The 17,152-nt window shown below is 41.0% G+C and overlaps 1 protein-coding gene across 1 annotated transcript in view; it reads left to right on the top strand.

Moving 5' to 3' along the window:
- LOC134577753 (F-box only protein 44-like) overlaps nt 1–17,152 on the top strand; it is a 32,099-nt gene that overhangs the window by 7,585 nt on the left and 7,362 nt on the right. Inside the window, exons 3-5 of the mRNA XM_063436628.1 lie at nt 7,633–7,759; nt 13,044–13,139; nt 13,247–13,382. Of these exons, the coding sequence (XP_063292698.1) occupies nt 7,633–7,759; nt 13,044–13,139; nt 13,247–13,382 (359 nt within the window). The remainder of the gene's footprint in view (nt 1–7,632; nt 7,760–13,043; nt 13,140–13,246; nt 13,383–17,152) is intronic.

Below are 17,152 nucleotides of genomic sequence, written 5' to 3'. Positions count from 1 at the left end.
AATTTATTCAGAGTATAGACGTTTCGGGACCCCTGTCCCTTTGTCAATGATAAATGCTCTCTATGATTAATCATCAGGTTAAATTATGAATCCTATATCTTTGGGAGCTTTTAAGGCGGTACTGCCTGTGTATAGATCCAGCCTCGCCATTATCAGGGGTCCTCAGGTGTTACACTACCATGATCCCGCCGTCCTCCTACCTCTCTCCAGCAAGCAGGGCAGTCCTTCCCCATTAATACAATTGCCACTGGATTAATTGCCAGTGTATTGGTATCAGCATGAAGTCAGGTTCTATTTCCAACACAAACTACAGACACACTTGCTAGACCATCTCCGCTACATTTCATGTGCTGTAGTTCCTGTTACAGAGAGCAGGAGAATGGCTGTAGGAAGGTTCTCCGGTTCTCCCCTGTCACTCAGTTGTCACATTGACCTTTACCATTGGTATAGAGCCCTATGCTGGGAGAGTGCAGAAACTTTGGAACCATTTTACTTAAAATAGATTAAATTTTCTAGCTCAATGTATAGAATAATGTAGTTTTATCTATAGTTTAACATTAACTTGTGAGTACTATAACTGCAAGAGAGCTGTAATTATCGCCTGTTCCAATCCCCACTAGAGCTGCAAGCAAACAAAACGACAAAGCTTGCAAATCTCCAGAACAAAACTTAGAAACCTGAATACAAATACTGTATATAGCAGGCCTAAGCCTAGTCTCCAGACTGAAAATTGAGTGTTGAAGAATGTTTGCTATAAAAACCCTAAAGAATGTAATTGGCCACACTGGCATGGCACCAGAGACTGTGGCGCAGTATAAGGGACAAGCACGTGGTTTTGGAGATTCATTTTGGGCCAAACCGCAATCTAGTTGAATATGCGGTGATCGGCTAAATTCCCCAACTTACCCGAATCACAGTCAATCTGAACCAAGCAATACATAAAGGAACACTATATTGTTAGGAGTACAAACATGTATTCCTGTCACGAAAGATGTAAAAAGACAGTTTAGGTCGCGGCCCTTTTTGTATCCCTTTAAAAAATATATATATATTTTACTTCCCTTTTCTCCCATGCTGTGCCGGTCTTGCAGTGACTGGCCCCGCCTCCTTGGCTGATCATATTTGACAATCTCAGCTAATCAAATGCTTTCTCCTTGGAGTTTAAAGGCAGAGCAGCCCAGTTGCAGGGGGCGGGGACAAAAAGTGGACATTTCATGTCATCAATAAGGACATTCACGCCACCTCAGAGGGAGTATATTAGTTGGTTGTACCTCCAGGGAATTTCATGCGCAGAGCCCTGATGAAGAGCACTCTCACCTATGCTCTGTGTTTATTTTACACAGCACAGCTCTGTGATTGCTGGTGACCTGTCTCTGGTGTCCCTACCAGAGGGATAACAGAGGACAAAAGTGGGGTGTGACCATTAAAGGGTGATGTGCATGTGTGGGGATGCTCTCTGTGGCACTGTATGGGGTTGGAGGCTGATTGTGAGATTGCGTGTGCATAGAAGTGACGGTGGTGTGTGTGTGTGTGTGTGTAAAGGAGTCTGGTGTACTATGTGTGGCTAGGGACTGTAGTGCGTATATGTTTCCACTGGATGTAAAATGTGTGCGTCTAGGGTCTGTCGAGATTGTGTGTGTCTAGCTGTTATAGAGAGAGAAAGCATGTGTGCATTTGTAGTACTTAAAGAGGGTGTAGTGTGCATGCATGTGTATCGGGACTGTTGTGTGTGTGTGTGTGTGTGTGTGTGTATCTAAGGGCTGTACCATGTTACAGAAGCTGTAATGTGTGTGTGTGTTTTTTTGTTTTTGTTTTTTTTATGTATAGGGGCTATAATTTGTGTGAACAGAGTAGTTTGTGTTTCAGGATAGCTTGTGTTTGTATAAGGACCCCCTACCAGTTCAGGATTTAGGGATTAACTGGGTTTGTCTAAGGTGTTAAGAAAAAGGAAAAAAAAAAAAACACCTTAGAAACACCTTAGAGTCACTTCAGGTGTGTGTTTGGTTTTTTTTTGTTTGGTTTTTTTTTGTGGTTTTTTTTTCCTTTTTCTAAACACCTTAGACAAACCCAGGTAATCCCTAAATCCTGGACTGGTAGGGGGTCCTTGAGGACTGGGTTGAGAACCCCTGGTCTAGAGGGTGTGTGTGTGCATCTGATGGTTGTAGTGTGCGTATACGTGTGACGAACTGAACCTCGTCACGGGCTCTTGGATATTCACTCTGGGGATTGCGATATCACTGTACTCCCTTGGATTACAACACTTGCTCTTGTAAGAGCTATCCTGCTTTACTCTCTGGATTAGGAGAGGTCTACCCACTGAAAGCTGGATCCTGGCCTTGGGTCCAAGGTGGGTGCAGGACAGCGAGACCTCAACCAAGCTGTAACGCTGGCTGCCGGGTTTATGGTGGTTATGGTGTCTGGTGGAGTGCTTAGGAGTACTCGGTGTTGCTAGGAAGCAGCCAATGGCAGAGGCACCCAGTCGGGGTGCCAGGCGGTCCGTCACAATACGTGTATCTAATGTTTACATGTGTGTATGGGGCTACAGTGAGTTTGCATTAGGACTGCTGTGTGTGTGTGTGTGTGTGTGTGTATAAGGGTCTTTAGTATGTATTTATTGGGCTGTTGTGTATGGGGGGCATAAGGGTTCAGGCTGTAGAGGGAAACAAATAATACACTAATAAATACCTTTTATAAGTTTAAAGACTATTCGCACAACACATTTAATACACTGCCCTCCTTCCCCCTCCTTTCCCCTAATTTAAAGGGACACTATAGTCACCTGAACAACTTCAGCTTAATGAGGTTCTTCATGTGAGAACTATAGCTCCCTGCAGCCTTTCTCATGTAAACACTGTATTTTCTGAGAAAATACAATGTTTACAATTAAAGCTAGGAACACCTCCAGTTGCAGTCACTCAGAGTGAACCAGAGGGACTTCGGAGTTGATGGAGGCATCACTCAGATCTACTGTGCACGAGCATCCTGTGATTCAGTATCTCCTCCCTCTGCATGCAGACAATGAACTTTCCTCATAGAGATTCATTGATTAAATTCATATAAATGAGGAGATGCTGATTGGCCAGGGCTGTGTTTGTATCATGCTGGCTCTGCCCCTGACCTGCCTCCTTGTCAGTCTCAGCCAATTCTATTGTGAAGCACCGTGATTGGATCAGGCTACCACATGTCAGCAGACTGCTTGTTTTTCCAGAGTCTAACAGCATGCAGAGCTACAGCTTCAGGCTTGAATACAGTAAGATTTTTACTATATTAATGGAGGCATGATGGGCCCAGGGGGGCTAGATGGTCGTGTTAACACTATAGGGTCAGGAATACATGTAGTTGCACTGGTGACTATAGTGTCCTTTAATACACTCCCCATCTCCCCCAATTTCATATACTCCCCTCCCTCCCCTGCTCCACCAATTCAATACACTGCCCTCCCTCCCGTGCTCCCCCAATTCAATACACTGCCCTCCCTCCCGTGCTCCCCCAATTAAATACACTGCCCTGCTCCACCAATTCAATACACTTCCCTCCCTCCCCCTCAACCAAGTCAATACACTGCCCTCCCTCCCCTGCTCCCCTATTCAATACACTGCCCTCCCCTGCTCCCCTATTCAATACACTGCCCTCCCTCCCCCTCAACCAATTCAATACACTGCCCTCCCCCCAATTCCATAAACTGTCCTTCCTAACCCCCCCTCCCCTAATTTAATACATCAACCCCTCTCCCTACCTCAGTTTAATGCAGTCCCCTTTTACCCTACCTCACGATGACCCGTTGTTTTATCAGATCCTCCAGTTCCACGATCTTCTGTGCTCAAGCCACTCTGCACACTGTAGGGCCACCATCACCGAATATGACATCACATGCTGTATGTGCATATCTGACGACTGGCACGGACAAAGGCTTTGAGTTCTGGTCACAGAGGTACGCGATCGGTCATGGCTGATCGTAGCAGCAGCTCACAGCGGCCCCAGGGCAGGAGGCCTACCGGGAAATTTCCTGGTAGGCCACTCCGGCCCCCCTGATGGTAACATTCAATGTCTCCATGCAAAGCGTGGTGATGCTTAAAGTAGGTGCTGCATAATGCATAGCAATGACCCAGAAATCCCCTCGAGTGGCCGTCTGAGTGAGGGGTTACTAGGCAGTAATGCAAAGATTGCTTTCTCTCTGAAAAGTAAAAAAAAAAAAAAAAGTAAACAGTCTGCAGGGACTGACTATAGACATTAAGCTGTGGTTCTGGTGACTACAAAGTCCCTTTAACATGTTGTGATTTTGAATTCTGTCCAAAGCACCAACACAAAGTGATTGCTGGGATGATGGATGGTTAGTCACTAAATGTCAATATACACATATACATCATGTTATGTATTTAACGTCTTTTCCCATTTTATTTATTTCTTTTTTCTCAGTGAACCAAATGGTGGGAAATGGACCTATTAATGAACTGCAAAATAAATGCGTAATATTTTTTGTAGCCCATTTCCGCACCTTTCTTTTCTTATTTTGATTCGGTTTCAGTACCGACATATGGACAGAAATCTCATCGTGCACAAGTCTAGAAGCCACGTCTTTGTAGCCATTGGGTCTTTCCAAGATCCTACTCCAAAAACACAATGTCTCATTGAACAATGAGAGCGGGGAGCATAGAGCTTCTCATACTTAATTAAAGCTGTACTCCATCTGGCTGTGACATTTCAGAAAACATTTGGTCCTTGAAGGGTTAAAACAAAGATAAGGTGCAGATCACACACAATATTCACCATACCTACACCTGATATTCACCATACCTACACCTGATATTCACCATACCTACACCTGATATTCACCATACCTACACATGATATTCACCATACCTACACCTGATATTCACCAGACCTACACGTGATATTCACCATACCTACACCTGATATTCACCAGACCTACACCTGATATTCACCATACCTACACCTGATATTCACCATACCTACACACGATATTCACCAGACCTACACCTGATATTCACCATACCTACACCTGATATTCACCATACCTACACACGATATTCACCAGACCTACACCTGATATTCACCATACCTACACCTGATATTCACCATACCTACACCTGATATTCACCATACCTACACCTGATATTCACCATACCTACACCTGATATTCACCAGACCTACACCTGATATTCACCATACCTACACCTGATATTCACCAGACCTACACCTGATATTCACCATACCTACACCTGATATTCACCATACCTACACCTGATATTCACCATACCTACACCTGATATTCACCATACCTACACCTGATATTCACCATACCTACACCTGATATTCACCATACCTACACCTGATATTCACCATACCTACACCTGATATTCACCATACCTACACGTGATATTCACCATACCTACACCTGATATTCACCATACCTACACCTGATATTCACCATACCTACACGTGATATTCACCAGACCTACACCTGATATTCACCATACCTACACCTGATATTCACCATACCTACACCTGATATTCACCATACCTACACCTGATATTCACCATACCTACACACGATATTCACCATACCTACACCTGATATTCACCATACCTACACCTGATATTCACCATACCTACACACGATATTCACCATACCTACACACGATATTCACCATACCTACACCTGATATTCACCATACCTACACCTGATATTCACCATACCTACACACGATATTCACCATACCTACACCTGATATTCACCATACCTACACCTGATATTCACCATACCTACACCTGATATTCACCATACCTACACCTGATATTCACCATACCTACACCTGATATTCACCATACCTACACGTGATATTCACCATACCTACACGTGATATTCACCAGACCTACACCTGATATTCACCATACCTACACCTGATATTCACCATACCTACACATGATATTCACCATACCTACACATGATATTCACCATACCTACACACGATATTCACCATACCTACACATGACATTCACCATACCTACACCTGATATTCACCATACCTACACCTGATATTCACCATACCTACACCTGATATTCACCATACCTACACACGATATTCACCATACCTACACCTGATATTCACCATACCTACACCTGATATTCACCATACCTACACCTGATATTCACCATACCTACACCTGATATTCACCATACCTACACCTGATATTCACCATACCTACACCTGATATTCACCATACCTACACCTGATATTCACCATACCTACACCTGATATTCACCAGACCTACACCTGATATTCACCATACCTACACCTGATATTCACCAGACCTACACCTGATATTCACCATACCTACACACGATATTCACCATACCTACACCTGATATTCACCAGACCTACACCTGATATTCACCATACCTACACCTGATATTCACCATACCTACACCTGATATTCACCAGACCTACACCTGATATTCACCATACCTACACCTGATATTCACCAGACCTACACCTGATATTCACCATACCTACACACGATATTCACCATACCTACACACGATATTCACCATACCTACACCTGATATTCACCATACCTACACCTGATATTCACCATACCTATACCTGATATTCACCATACCTACACCTGATATTCACCATACCTACACCTGATATTCACCATACCTACACCTGATATTCACCATACCTACACCTGATATTCACCATACCTACACCTGATATTCACCATACCTACACCTGATATTCACCATACCTACACCTGATATTCACCATACCTACACCTGATATTCACCATACCTACACCTGATATTCACCATACCTACACACGATATTCACCATACCTACACCTGATATTCACCATACCTACACCTGATATTCACCATACCTACACCTGATATTCACCATACCTACACCTGATATTCACCAGACCTACACCTGATATTCACCAGACCTACACCTGATATTCACCATACCTACACCTGATATTCACCATACCTACACCTGATATTCACCATACCTACACCTGATATTCACCATACCTACACCTGATATTCACCATACCTACACCTGATATTCACCATACCTACACCTGATATTCACAATACCTACACCTGATATTCACCAGACCTACACCTGATATTCACCAGACCTACACCTGATATTCACCATACCTACACATGACATTCACCATACCCACACATGATATTCACCATACCTACACACGATATTCACCATACCTACACATTATATTCACCATACCCACACATGATATTCACCATACCTACACATGATATTCACCATACCTACACACGATATTCACCATACCTACACATTATATTCACCATACCCACACATGATATTCACCAGACCTACACGTGATATTCACCATACCTACACATGACATTCACCATACCTACACCTGACATTCACCATACCCACACATGACATCCACCATACCCACACATGATATTCACCAGACCTACACATGATATTCACCAGACCTACACATGATATTCACCAGACCTACACATGATATTCACCAGACCTACACATGATATTCACCAGACCTACACATGTTTACCCTGACACATATTTTCCATAAATTTTTCAGGAGGTTTTGACTTATGGAATCTAGATGAGAGTGGAGGAAATGGCTGGAAAGTGGAGTTTTTGAAGGAACCCAAGGTTATGAAGCTCGGTGAAGATAAAATTAAGAAATACTTTGTTACCTCTCACAGGTAAGAGCCAGACATCTGATATTTTAGTTTTGGAGCGGCAAGAATTTTGTAGTTTTGTCTCTTCCCAGGATTTTTAATAACAATATGTTTATTTACAAATGTGTCTGTGGGGTCTGAAAAATAAAATAAAATGTAGAAATCAATGTGGCTGTATTTAGCTCTATCCTGGAACTGTCAATCATCGTTTCACCCTCCTCCTTTGCAAGTGTCAGTCAGCACCTCAGATGTAATGAGGATCAGGTTGTAATATGCAGAGCGGTTTATAACAGGATTGTTAGCGTTGGGCTCACGGTGATGGGAGTTATGGAAATCAAGAGAAAAACAAAACGTGGAGGTAACTACATCCAAAAAATCTTAATTTAATGAAACCAAGCTCAGTTGCAGGGAAAGATAGGTTTAACTTGAGCTTAAACAGTCAAAAAAAATACTAAAGACTTAAAAAGAAAGTTAAATGTGCCAGAAGAATTGTTTTGTAAAGATGTGACTGTGACCTGCAATACAAATCCCCCCCCACTACAGGGTATTCTAAATCCAAATATGCTCTGCAGAATCCAATACTACCCAAATATCTATATTCGTACGTTGAATGTAAAACATGAGGTAAAAAAAATAATTACAGTATTCAAAGATCAGCAAAAATTATTTTTGGGTACTGCCATAAGGTAGGTGGATGAAAATGAAAAAGAGAAATGACAAAAGGGGGGGGGGGAGGAAGGAAGAATAAAGAAATGAAGTGTTATATTTATTGCGCCAACAACTTCCGCAGCGCTGTACAATGGGGTATAATCTATTGATATCAATGCTCACATTCAGAAATGCGTACCTACATTCACATATCTGCACAAACCTGCTCCACTTCAGGAGCCTTGAATTCATGGTCTATAGGGACTGGTCTTTTCTCATTATTATTATTATTATTATTATTGCCATTTATATAGCGCCAACAGATTCCGTAGCGCTTTACAATATTTTGAGAGGGGGGGATGTAACAATAAATAAGACAATTACAAGAAAACTTACAGGAATAATAGGTTGAAGAGGACCCTGCTCAAATGAGCTTACAGTCTATAGGAGGAGCTTACAGTCTATAGATAAACCTTTCTCCTAAGAGAAGCCAAACCATCAGTGATTGTTCAATTTATGGGATCTGTTATAACTGCTGAATAAGCTGATGGAAGTGATAATGCAGCCTTCTTTCTCTGTGCATGGTCTGCACCCGAGCCTCTGACCGAGCATGCACACAGCCGTGTCTTGGGCTCTCACAGAAAGCTTGAAGAGACTTGGAGAAATGAATAACACTAGTGGGCGTTTCGGGATTCCAGGTGGGCGGTAGGGACTTTGGAGGTTAAAATCTCCTATTAAGCGAGTGAGCGGACGCCCGCGCGCGAGAGAGTGAGTGCACACATCAAGACACCGAGTGAGTGAGCGGGCGGGCACATCAAGACACCAACATGCACGAGAGGGCCAGAGGGCGGGCGGGCGCAGGTGGGCGTGAGCGCACACAACGATCAACCTATCTTTTGTGCGAGAAGGGGTGGGCGGGTGCGAGTGAGCGCGCGCACATCAATGGACGCGCGCATGCACGCAAACACGTGGGAAGAGGAAGGGGAGGAGTAGATATTGATAGCAGGGACAGGCAGACGCAAGCAGAAACGGAGCAGAGCAGTGGCAAAATAAGAGAAAGAAAAGTTATAGGCAGGAAAAAAAGAGAATTGTTGTTGGCTAATAATAAGTGGGCTAACTAGCTCAGCCTTATGTTTGTACCTAAGGAAGGTAAAAGAAAAGAGATTAAAAAAAAACAACAACAAAAAGGGAAGAAAAATTGAGAAAAGGGGATAAAATAAAGGAGGAGAGTAAGCAGAGTTTAGTCTGGCTTACAAATTAAGTTTTGTTATCTTGTAAAATAAAAGAAAAAAATAAGTAAGGGAAGGAGAAGGAGAAAATAAAAAAAGGGAAAAAGAGATCCTTGATATAGTGATATATACTAAGGAAGGTAAAGAAGAAGGCAGGAAAAGGAATTTCTTTTGATGGTGACACTTAATAAAAATTGGCACCTAATACAGCATTGTTTTTGGAGTTTTAATAAAAGAGAAAAGAGGGGGGGAGCACTGTGTGTAGTGCAGATCAAAACGTGGTAAGAGTAAAAGTAGTTGTTAAATTGTGAAACTAATTTAGAACCCATAAACACAAAAAGAATTCAGCGCTAGTAATCACAAAATTAGTCAAGGTAGGCAGCAACCCAAATGAAGGAAAACCCCTCGGATCCTTCGGTGGATAGATACAAAAAGATATGGAAGGGCTGCGCCAAATAAGGGTAGATAGTCCAGTAAGGTATTGCTAGGGTGCCAATAGATGGTCTAGGATACTTGATAGAGTTCCTCTGGGGATCATACCACCAGCGCCTATCCATAGAGCAGTACCTCTGCTCTATCTTTGTGAGTATTATTTTATTTCCTCTACTACTCTCTTAACCTATCACAATTGAGAGCACTATTGCTGCTTTTTATTTTTCTATATTGGAGCCTTGGATCACCAGACGGTGCTGACGGACGTATCGCCGCTACATATCCCATAAGCGGGGATTATACCGCTGTACGCAATCCACACCAGAGCTGGCCATAGCTCTCTTGAATGTGAGTTCTCTACATTTTGTTACCTATCACACCCTGAACTTTCATACTATACCATTAGTCGCCTCTACCTCTCTTGTATTTACATATACGGAACGGTCTACACTAGACGAATCCACAGAGGAACTCTATCAAGTATCCTAGACCATCTATTGGCACCCTAGCAATACTTTACTGGACTATCTACCCTTATTTGGCGCAGCCCTTCCATATCTTTTTGTAATTTAGAACCCATGTCTGAAAAAAAGAAATATGCTCGTGGCTATTTACCAGAGTATCTGAAGATGGGTTTCATTGAATCTGTTACAAATAAACAGCTTCCAATGTGTTTACTGTGCCACAAGACATTATCTAATGAAGCAACGAAGCCAAGTCAATTGCGAGAACATCTCGCTACAAAGCATTCGCAAGATAAAGATAAGCCCATTGAATATTTTCAGGAGATCTATAAAAGATTTCAAAAACGTCCAACAATAGCTACATCCTTTCAAAAACAACATGCAAAGAATGAGGATGGATTAACTGCAGCTTATCGTATATCCCACTTAATTGCAAAAAGTGGTAAAAGCCATAATATTGGAGAAACTTTGATAATACCCTCTATCAAAGAATTTATCTCAACAGTAATGCATTAGGATATACCTGAAGTTTTAAAAACATTGCCCCTTAGCGATAACACAGTAAAGAGACGCATTGACGAAATGGCGGCTAATGTTGAAAATAAACTTATAGGTATTCTCCAAAATTCTTAATTTTCCATACAATTGGATGAGTCTGTCATTGCAGATAATAATTCTCTACTGATGACATATGTACAGTACCTTGATGAAAACAATCCATTGCAAGAAGAAATGCTATTCACTGGCAATCTGATTACAGATACAAAAGGATTATCAATATTTAATGCTGTGAAATCATACTTTGCAAAAAATAATATACCCTTGAACAATATTGTTGCATGTGCTACTGATGGAGCACCATCAATGGTAGGCCGCTATCGTGGGTTTGTTGCTTACTTGAAGGAAGAAGTGCCAAACGTTTTGTGTATTCATAGTGTTGTGCACAGACAACATATTGTAGGAAAACATTTAAGTACAAGTCTCCATTCATCATTAAGTATAATAATTAAAGCAGTAAATAAGATCAAATCTAATGCCAAGTGTGATAGAATGTTTCGACAGCTGTGCCAGGATAATAACGAGCAGTTTATTAGGTTACTTTTACATACAGAAGTTCGATGGCTCTCAAAGGGTACAAGCTTGTCTCGTTTTGTTGCATTATTTGATAGTGTCGTACAGTTTTTTGAAAGTGATAATGAGGCTGGTCTCTATAAACAGTTAAAAAACGTAAAGAATGATGCCTTTTATTTGGCAGACATTTTCAAGAGATTTAATGAAATAAATTTGCAGCTTCAAGGAGCCAATATAACTCTCATAAGTTGCAAAAATATTGTGTCATTATTTATCGAAAAGCTTGATCTTCTCCGTCATAATATTTTAAAGAGAGAATTTCATCAGTTTCCTGAATTGTCCTCTATAAACAATGATGTAACTCCGGGGGATATTGAAAGGTTCAGTAGCCACCTTAAGGAACTCAAATTGGATATGGAAAAACGATTTCAAGATATTTTGAACTTAAAGGTGCATGACTGGATGATAAATCCTTTTACAGAAAATGTTGCTGAGGTTGATATAACTTACCAAGAAGAACTATTAGAACTTAAATATGACGAAGAGAATAAATGTAATTTTGGCAGTGGTGGATACCAAAAACTCTGGCAAAATAAAAAAATGCCTGCGTTATATCCAAATATGTGGAAAATGATGTTCAACTTATTAATACCTTTCCCTACCACATATCTTGTAGAATCAGGCTTTAGTGCTGTTAATCATATTATGAGCAAACAGAGAAACCGTCTGAATATCACCGAAAGAGGAGACCTTCGTTTGTTCCTTACGGAAATCGAACCAGATATCAAATATTTAGTCTCGCAGCATCAACCTCAAGGATCTCACTAGTAAAGCTAATTTAAATTTACTTTATTGTTTTCTAATTAAACTTTATAAAGTTAAAAACCTTATAAACCTGCATAAAGTAGAAATAAAAAGATAAATGTACGTACATTTTTTTTTTTTTAAAACACCCTCCTTTATTAACCAATATTCCGCACTTGCGCAAAAAGCTGGTGGGCGGTAAGGACATTTTTGCATCAAGAAAGATGCATTAGTGGGCGGTAGGTAAAAAAAGGTTGACTACCACTGGTATAGACCAATAAATATTCTGAGAAGCTACAAAATATCCCAAACACTTCCTCTTGTCTTTCATTTCTGCGTATCTATAGATAGAATATATATATATATATATATTTTTTTTTCCTTTTTCAAAATGATATTTTCGGCCTAGTGTTTTTTTTTTGTCCGTTGTTAAATTGATGATTTCTTTGTGTTTTCTCCATAGTAGGTAAAATAATGACTTTTTAATTAACTGTAGCTCAGTAGTGATGTTTGAATACAATGTGTATTTTCCAGCTTTTACAAACAGTAGAATTAAGTGTTGCCTTTGTCTCCATGATCATAATAACCTAAAGAAATAAAACCATCACAAATAATGTGCCTATCTTTGCTGTATATAATTTACATTTTGGCTTTTTACAGACAGTGTTTGAAATCACAGCTTATTGACCTCAGACAAATGGGCTATAGAAACAGTTTCATTGACTTCATGCAACCAGAGATTCTGATTAGCGACTGGTGAGTAGACCGTCACCCCACCCCACCCCAAACCCGAGTTTTTATTTTCTTTATTACAGCTTATCTTGCCATCGCTGGGCTCATTTTCCATCTTGCCCTCTGTGTAGGTACGCCCCTAAACTGGACAGTGGGGCAAGGTACAAACTGCGGGTTCAACTTTTATCAGAGGACAAAAAAGTCCTTAAAGAATTTTGCCCAGAAACGATCATCATGAGGCGAAATAACGACGGCAAGTGGCGACAGGTAGGAAAAAATTTGTAATGTTTCATGAAATAGAACTGTTTTTGGTTATTTTATAGATCCGCAACCACTAGTATTAAATGATAATATGTCTGAGTTTAACACGTTCTCTCTCTCCCAGTTATTCACTAAAGTGAGAATTATTATCAGGTTTTCAAAGTGAAATTTAAATGTAATGCCAAAATAGACCTACTACTGATTGCTGGCAAAAAGGACTTGGGAAAATATTTTTTATTATTATTAATATTATTATCGCCATTTATATAGCACCAGCAGATTCCGTAGCGCTTTACAATATTATGAGAGGAGGGATTTAACTATAAATAGGACAATTACAAGAAAACTTACAGAAACGAGGAACGATCGGTTGAAGAGGACCCTGCTTAAACGAGCTTACAGTCTATAGGAGGAGCTTACATTCTATAGGAGGAGCTTACAGTCTATAGGAGGAGCTTACAGACTGTAGGAGGAGCTTACAGTCTATAGAACGAGCTTACAGTCTGTAGGAGGAGCTTACAGACTGTAGGAGGAGCTTACATTCTATAGGAGGAGCTTACAGACTGTAGGAGGAGCTTACATTCTATAGGAGGAGCTTACAGTCTATAGGAGGAGCTTACAGACTGTAGGAGGAGCTTACAGTCTATAGAACGAGCTTACAGTCTGTAGGAGGAGCTTACAGACTGTAGGAGGAGCTTACATTCTATAGGAGGAGCTTACAGACTGTAGGAGGAGCTTACAGACTGTAGGAGGAGCTTACAGACTGTAGGAGGAGCTTGCAGTCTATAGGGCGAGCGTACAGTCTATAGGAGGAGCTTACAGTCTATAGGAGGAGCTTACAGACTGTAGGAGGAGCTTGCAGTCTATAGGAGGAGCTTGCAGTCTATAGGAGGAGCTTGCAGTCTATAGGAGGAGCTTACAGTCTATAGGAGGAGCTTAGTCTATAGGAGGAGCTCACAGTCTATAGGAGGAGCTCACAGTCTATAGGAGGAGCGCACAGTCTATAGGAGGAGCTTACAGTCTATAGGAGGAGCTTACAGTCTATAGGAGGAGCTTGCAGTCTATAGGAGGAGCTTACAGTCTATAGGAGGAGCTTGCAGTCTATAGGAGGAGCTTACAGTCTATAGGAGGAGCTTGCAGTAAATAGGACATGTTTCCATTCTGGTGATTTTGGCCTTAAATTTGAAATTAACTTTGAATTCCTGACAATTCTCACTTTTACATAACCTCCCAATATTTCAAATGGACAAAGAGGGCCACTTTAATTTTAGGGGTGAGTGAGGGTGTGGGACGGGGTGGGGCTGTTTTGACAAGTTTTAGGTGGCTTATTATTAACCGTTTAATTCATTGTATCAAAATGTAATTTATAACAGAAACCATGTATCTTATTTACACAGACTATTTCTAAACACATTTATTGCAGTTTAAAGACACATTACTGGGAGTATTATTACTGTGGAGCTCTGTTATACACTCACACATTACTGGGAGTATTATTGCTGTGGAGCTCTGTTATACACTCAGACACATTACTGGGAGTATTATTGCTGTGGGGCTCTGTTATACACTCAGACACATTACTGGGAGTATTATTACTGTGGAGCTCTGTTATACACTCACACATTACTGGGAGTATTATTGCTGTGGAGCTCTGTTATACACTCAGACACATTACTGGGAGTATTGTTTGCTGTGGAGCTCTGTTATACACTCAGACACATTACTGGGAGTATTATTGCTGTGGAGCTCTGTTATAGTATTATTGCTGTGGAGCTCTGTTATACACCCAGACACATTACTGGGAGTATTATTGCTGTGGAGCTCTGTTATACACACAGACACATTACTGGGAGTATTATTGCTGTGGAGCTCTGTTATACATTCAGACACATTACTGGGAGTATTATTGCTGTGGAGCTCTGTTATACACTCAGGCACATTACTGGGAGTATTATTGCTGTGGAGCTCTGTTATACACTCAGACACATTACTGGGAGTATTATTGCTGTGGGGCTCTGTTATACACTCAGACACATTACTGGGAGTATTATTGCTGTGGGGCTCTGTTATACACAGACACATTACTGGGAGTATTATTGCTGTGGAGCTCTGTTATACGCGCAGACACATTACTGGGAGTATTATTGCTGTGGAGCTCTGTTAGACACTCAGACACATTAATGGGAGTATTATTGCTGTGGAGCTCTGTTATACACTCAGACACATTACTGGGAGTATTATTGCTGCGGGGCTCTGTTATACACTCAGACACATTACTGGGAGTATTATTGCTGTGGAGCTCTGTTATACACTCAGACACATTACTGGGAGTATTATTGCTGTGGAGCTCTGTTATACACTCAGGCACATTACTGGGAGTATTATTGCTGTGGAGCTCTGTTATACACTCAGACACATTACTGGGAGTATTATTGCTGTGGGGCTCTGTTATACACTCAGACACATTACTGGGAGTATTATTACTGTGGAGTTCTGTTATACACAGACACATTACTGGGAGTATTATTGCTGTGGAGCTCTGTTATACACTCAGACACATTACTGGGAGTATTATTGCTGTGGAGCTCTGTTACACACTCAGACACATTACTGGGAGTATTATTGCTGTGGAGCTCTGTTATACACTCAGACACATTACTGGGAGTATTATTGCTGTGGAGCTCTGTTATACGCGCAGACACATTACTGGGAGTATTATTGCTGTGGAGCTCTGTTAGACACTCAGACATTACTGAGAGTATTATTGCTGTGGAGTTCTGTTATACACTCAGACACATTACTGGGAATATTATTGCCGTGGAGCTCTGTTATACACTCAGACACATCACTGGGAGTATTATTGCTGTGGAGCTCTGTTATACACAGACACATCACTGGGAGTATTATTGCTGTGGAGCTCTGTTATACACTCAGACACATTACATAGAATGAGACAGCAGGTAAGAACCATTTGGCCCATCTAGCCTGCCCAGTTTTCTAGACACTTTCATTAGTCCCTGGTCTTGTCTTATATATAGGAATGCCTATCCCACACAAGCTTAAACTCCCTCACTGTGTTAAGCTCTACCACTTCAGCTGGAAGGCTATTCCATGCACCCACTACCCTTTCAGTGAAGTAATACTTCTTGGTATAATTTTTAAACCTTTGCCCCTCTAATTTAAGACTATATCCTCTTATTGTGGTAATTTTTCTTCTTTAAGATATTCTCTCCTCCTTTACTGTGTTGATTCCATTTATGTATTGAAATGTTTCTATCATATCCCCCCTGTCTCGTCTTTCCTCCAAGCTATACATGTTAAGATCCTTTAACCTTTCATGGTAAGTTTTATCCTGCAATCCATGAACCAGTTTAGTAGCCCTTCTTTGAACTCTCTCTAAGGTATCAATATCATTCTAAAGATAGGGTCTCCAGTACTGTGTACAATACTCCAAGTGAGGTCTTACCAGATCTCTGTACAATGGCATGAGCACTTCCCTCTTTCTACTGCTAATACCTCTCCCTATACAACCAAGCATTCTGCTAGCATTTCCTGCTGCTCCATTACATTGTCTGCCTACCTTTAAGTCATCAGAAATAATCACCCCTAAATCCCTTTCCTCAGATATTGAGGTTAATACTGTATCAAATATTCTATACTCTGCCCTTGGGTTTTTACGCCCAAGATGCATTATCTTGAACTTATCCACATTAAATGTCAGTTGCCACAGCTCTGACCATTTTTCTAGTTTACCTAAATCATTTGCCATTTGGCTT

The sequence above is a fragment of the Pelobates fuscus genome, chromosome 11 (genome assembly GCF_036172605.1).
Source record: "Pelobates fuscus isolate aPelFus1 chromosome 11, aPelFus1.pri, whole genome shotgun sequence".
Classification (NCBI taxonomy): domain Eukaryota; kingdom Metazoa; phylum Chordata; class Amphibia; order Anura; family Pelobatidae; genus Pelobates; species Pelobates fuscus.
The sequence above is the reverse complement of the archived record's forward strand: the minus strand, read 5'-3'. Positions and strand labels throughout refer to the sequence as shown.